We start from the raw sequence: 5,000 nt of genomic DNA on the forward strand, positions 1-5,000 counted from the left end.
TACACCGTTCTATGAAGTCCCCAAAACACGTTGTGCGGCCGTTTGAGGTCTGGTACGGTGTTTTCTAGATAAAATCCACCCATTTTTGTGACACGTGATTCTGCTGTGGAGTTCTGCGAGTGATTTCTGCGTCCCTCCGAAACCGAAATTTACCTCTTGCTGATCCTGTAGGGGGCGGTCTCGAGTACGCCCGTGATGGGGTTCGAGATGGTGGCCCTCCGGAGCTACGGAGCCAAAAAAGGAGTTAATGCTGAGCTCCATATTCGTTTTTAATTGACCCGAGCGAGGGTTTGTTTTTTGTTGTTAGTCACTGTTAATACTAACGTGAACCAAAAAAAGGTTCCGTCTAGAACTCTGAATGGATCTCAGTTTGTCCATCTGGCAGAACGTTCTAGGTTCTATGTGAAACAGTGGCTTTCTCTTCAAGAGAGGGTTCCAAAGTAGAGGTCTGCATCAGGACTGGGATCCTGTGGGACCCAATAAACACATCAGGTGGGTTTTACTTTCATGTCAAGCAGGCCCAAGCAAAAAAAAATAATTTAAAAAGGGGGGCGTGTTCATTAACTACATTCGTTCGTTCATCATCAGACCCACCACGTTCATTATAAAATGAATGTAGGAAAGGTACAAGAAAATTTTTTTTTTTTTTTAAACAGTCCCATGCACACGTCTAGTTCCAAGCCGAACCATTTTAGGAAGTGAAAACCCTTCGACTTTGAGAAATCCCTTGAGAAACCGTATTTTTTTGGGGGGGGGGGTTCAAAATATTACACTGTATAAGCAAGTCAGAAAATGTCATGTAGATTGTACTGTATAAGAGTGACACTATACTCATTTTAGGCTCTGGGAAAAGAACGCTCACGTGACTTCTGCACAAATATTCAGTTGAGGTCATAAGTTTGCGTACGCCTTGCAGGATCTGCAAAATGGTAGTAATTACAAAATAATGAGAAGGATCGAGAAGGAAATTGCATTGTTTTGTATTTAGTCCCGCCCTGAATAAGCGATTTCACATCACAGATGTTTACATCTCGTCCACGAGACACAATGATAACTGAATTCACACAAATGAACCAGTTTAAAACGTTCACGTACGCTCGATTCTTAATGCTGCGCGTTCGTTACGTGGATCAATAATGACCGTGTTTATGTTTTGTTAGAGTTGTTCACGAGTTCATGATTGTGAGATCTGAGGACAAGTGAAGAAGAACTCGACTATTACAAAAGGTGCAAACATTCACTGACGCTCAAGGGGGGGGGTGTAAACTTTTGAACAGGATGCTCGATGTAAATTGTTATTATTTTGGCTTATGGGGAAACATGTAAATTTCTTATGTAGCTTCCGAAGGGCAGGACTAAATGAAAAAAATACTAGTAATTTACACCGATCATCCTGTTCAAAAGTTTACACCCCCCTGGCTCTTAAAGTATCATTGATCATCCAGGTAAAGACACACGCACACGGTATTAGGAATCGAGCGTGTGTTAACTTTTGCACGGGTTCATTTGTGTAAATTCAGTTATTATTGTGTCTTGTGGACTATACGTAAATATCTGTTATGTGAAATCGCTTATTCAGGGCAGAACTAAATAAAAAACGAAAAACTTATGACCTCAACTATATCTTTCATCATGTTATCATTGTTATCCAGCAACTGACTTAAGAGGAAATATGGGAAATTTAACTAAGAAAAATGGCACACTTGACTGCTTAATATGCAAAATGTTTGCAAGGAAGTATGTATGAGAATAAAAGTAATATGAAATAAAAATATGTATCTGTGTGTGTTTTTCTAGAACAATCTGCTTATTACCGCTACAAATACTAACTTTACATAGTTCTGTACGTACATAAACACTTTCATGCCACGTTTCCCATTACAAATCATTAGTCCTGCTGCCGAAGTAAAATTTCGAGGGGCGGAGCCGAGTGGCCAGCTTCGCACGGCTGAGAAGGCGGAGCCAAAACGAAGCAAACAAACCCTGTTACTAAAACGTTATTCCGTAAACCCGTATATAATGAGAAGCACATATTTACACATATTCCTACATCAGTGTTGAAACTGCAGCTAAACCAAAACGTCACATGACAACCGGCGACCAATCACAGACCGACTTCAGAGAGCCGGACTCACCCTGGGCTTGGCGAGCTCTTTGACCTTTCCGATCTCGTACTCGGAGATGATGTCGTGATAGCGGACGATGTGCGGGCGGTCCCATTCGTCCTCCTGCTTGACGGGAGCCAATAGCAGACGAGGATTGCGCTTGTTGTCAAAGTAGCGGCAGAACAGACGGCTCCGCCTACGAGGAGTCTACGACAAAACGGAGAGAGGGAAAAGATTATTTCATTATAAACGGAAATAAACTGTCCGACCAGCGGGACAACCGTTATCGAAAGATTGTATATACTGTACGTTTACTTATTATTATTATTATTATTATTATTATTATTACCTCGACGATCGGCTTTTATTCAAATCGCAGGTTTATATTAACGTGCTCCTTCTAATACGTTCTCGTTTCTATAGCAACAGCTCATTCACAGGGACTTGCATGGTAGATGTTCCACATGATCTAAAGCCTAATGATAAAGGGATTTGTACAACTATCCTGTTATTTTACAAATGAAAGTGGTGAAGCTTCCGTAACATTTATGGAAGGAGTCTCCAGTGTCAGCACTTTGTAACAAGTCAGGAATCAAACGCTTTCGGCACTACACTGTACGCTGTAGTTCTCCTATAACAGCATGACCCGTAATTCCTCCGGAACGCAAACAGAGAAGAAAGTGAGAGACGGGGCGAACAGTGTGATAAAAAAAAAAAACAATACGATTACGTAGAGGTGTTGAGTTCTCACCATTTTCAGTCCCTCTCCTCTACACAGCTGCTCGTATCTCTTCCTCTCAGACAGCGGGTCTTCGGAGCGCTTCATCTGCGCGTCCCGTTTATCCACGTGTCTCTTCTCTCGCTTGTCACCTTCTGCAGATGTTTCTGCTCTCCTCTGCTTCTCCAGCTGGACTTCGAAATACTTCAGGTTTCCGTTGGCGCGCTGGTGAGTGGGATCTGGCAACCACATGCATGCAAAGAAACAATACGGTTTCGACTTTAGTCTACAGACTAAAGAGAGATCATCTTAGATAATCTAGTTTTGTACAAGTTCAGGAAGTTGCACTTGGTGTTTTTACCCAGTTTGAGCATCCTCTTGGTGAGCTCCAGCGCTCTCTCTAAGTCGCCCTGCTGGTAGATGGCGTAGCTGAGGTAGTCCAAGACGGTCACTTTGTCCACGGGCGAGTCCTCTCCGTCGTCCAGCTGTTTGAGAGCCTGAGTCATCCACAGTTCAGTGTGGTAGTAATCCGACTCCGAGTACACCACCTTCCCCAGCTCGAAACAGTCCTCCACCGTCATACGACTCTTATGCACCACACCTTGTCGAGACACATGACCGATCACTAATTACTACCTCAATTGGCAGAACTATTCCTCCGTAATTATAAACGATGTTGAATGTTTTACTAACACTCGGTGTATATTCGCTAGCGTCAAATCGTCAGGGTTTTCCGACAACACCGACGTTTATTGCATTTAAGTCAAAATAAAATGATGATGACGGTTATTATTATTATTATTATTATTACTACTGAAATCTAGCTGACTAATCTGGTTGCGAATATGAAAATCAGTCACACCGTGTGACCGTGCGATGTCCATTAAAATTCTTTTGTTCACACGTTTCATCCAGTAAGCGTTAGTCGTTATTATGGAGAAAGAATTAAAGATTCAATTCAATTCAATTTTATTCGTAGAGCGCGTTTAACAACGGACGTCGTCTCAAAGGAGCTTCACAGAAACATATAAACACAGGATGGAGATTTTAAGAGTGTGGATTTATCCCTATTGAGCGAGACGGTGGTGACGGTGGTGAGGGAAAACTCCCTAAGATGATATGAGGAAGAAACCTTGAGAGGAACCGGACTCAGAAGCGAACCCGTAATCATCTGGGGAACGACGGATAGTGTGAACGTAAAAGGAAGGTCATTATGGTTTTATATGAAGTCTGTTTGTTGAACTAGTCCACTGTTCACTAAAGGAGACCTGAGTGTAAAATTATATGTGGTGACTGCAGTCCCAAGGACATCGCCGCAACCGTAGTCCCAACAACAACAACGAGAACGTCCGTGTGGAATTGAGGTCCAAAACCATTTCCATGGTACTTCAAGCGGTACCGTCCTAGGAAGATGTCTAGTTCACTATAGAAAAAATGTACAATTTATTCAATTGTTTTAGATGATTTAGACCATCTTTTCTGTATATTATTAAACACAATCTTAGATTGGAATTTTTTTTCTTTTTTTTTGTTTTTCGTGCATTTTTCTAAACCTATTCTAACGTGTAATTTTTTCAGACGAGACTCAAATCATTTCGTTACACTCATTCCCTCTGACTTTCTTAACTTTCTACACCCATTTCGCGCCTATATCTATTAAACCTGATCTACTATTAGAGAAGTTTTCTTTTGTCTTTCTTTCTTTTTTGCGAGCCGATTTCAGAGATTTCATTTCGGAGTTTTAGACTTATGTTACTATCGTTTTTTTGGTTTTTTTCTTAGACTTATTGTTTTACACACACACACACACACACACACACATACCAGGCAGATCTCCAGCAGAGAGGGTGTGGGCTGAGAGCTGGTATGTGTCTTGCAGTCGGATTAAAGCTTTCGCTGCTCCTTTCTGATCCTCATCGGTAGGGAAGTACTGCCTCTGCACCGTCAGATTAGAGATAAACCCTACACACACACACACACACACACACACACAGAGAGAGAGAGAGAGATTAAACACACATTAAAAACACACATTAGTAGAAGAAGAAGAAGCAGTAGCTAGTTCTATATGCTATGCTGTTTCTGTCTTTGTGAAATAAATGTCTGTTACTCCGCAGACGGACCGTCAGTGGTGTCTCTGAGCACGAGATTCTCCACATCGGCCCACTCCACGTTCA

At 41.8% G+C, this 5,000-nt stretch overlaps 1 protein-coding gene across 2 annotated transcripts in view; it reads right to left on the bottom strand.

The window, feature by feature from the left end:
- Positions 1-5,000, bottom strand: part of p4ha1b (prolyl 4-hydroxylase, alpha polypeptide I b) — a 20,772-nt gene that overhangs the window by 8,419 nt on the left and 7,353 nt on the right. Inside the window, exons 4-9 of one of the 2 annotated variants that reach the window (XM_053632510.1) lie at positions 4,947-5,000; positions 4,648-4,785; positions 3,185-3,424; positions 2,857-3,062; positions 2,136-2,312; positions 154-224 (exon numbers count right to left, since the gene is read on the bottom strand). The exon at positions 4,947-5,000 is cut by the window's right edge and continues 98 nt beyond it. In XM_053632510.1, coding sequence (XP_053488485.1) covers positions 154-224; positions 2,136-2,312; positions 2,857-3,062; positions 3,185-3,424; positions 4,648-4,785; positions 4,947-5,000 — 886 coding nt within the window. The remainder of the gene's footprint in view (positions 1-153; positions 225-2,135; positions 2,313-2,856; positions 3,063-3,184; positions 3,425-4,647; positions 4,786-4,946) is intronic. The other variant, XM_053632511.1, reaches the window with a different exon arrangement.

The sequence above is a fragment of the Ictalurus furcatus genome, chromosome 9, assembly GCF_023375685.1.
Source record: "Ictalurus furcatus strain D&B chromosome 9, Billie_1.0, whole genome shotgun sequence".
NCBI lineage: Eukaryota > Metazoa > Chordata > Actinopteri > Siluriformes > Ictaluridae > Ictalurus > Ictalurus furcatus.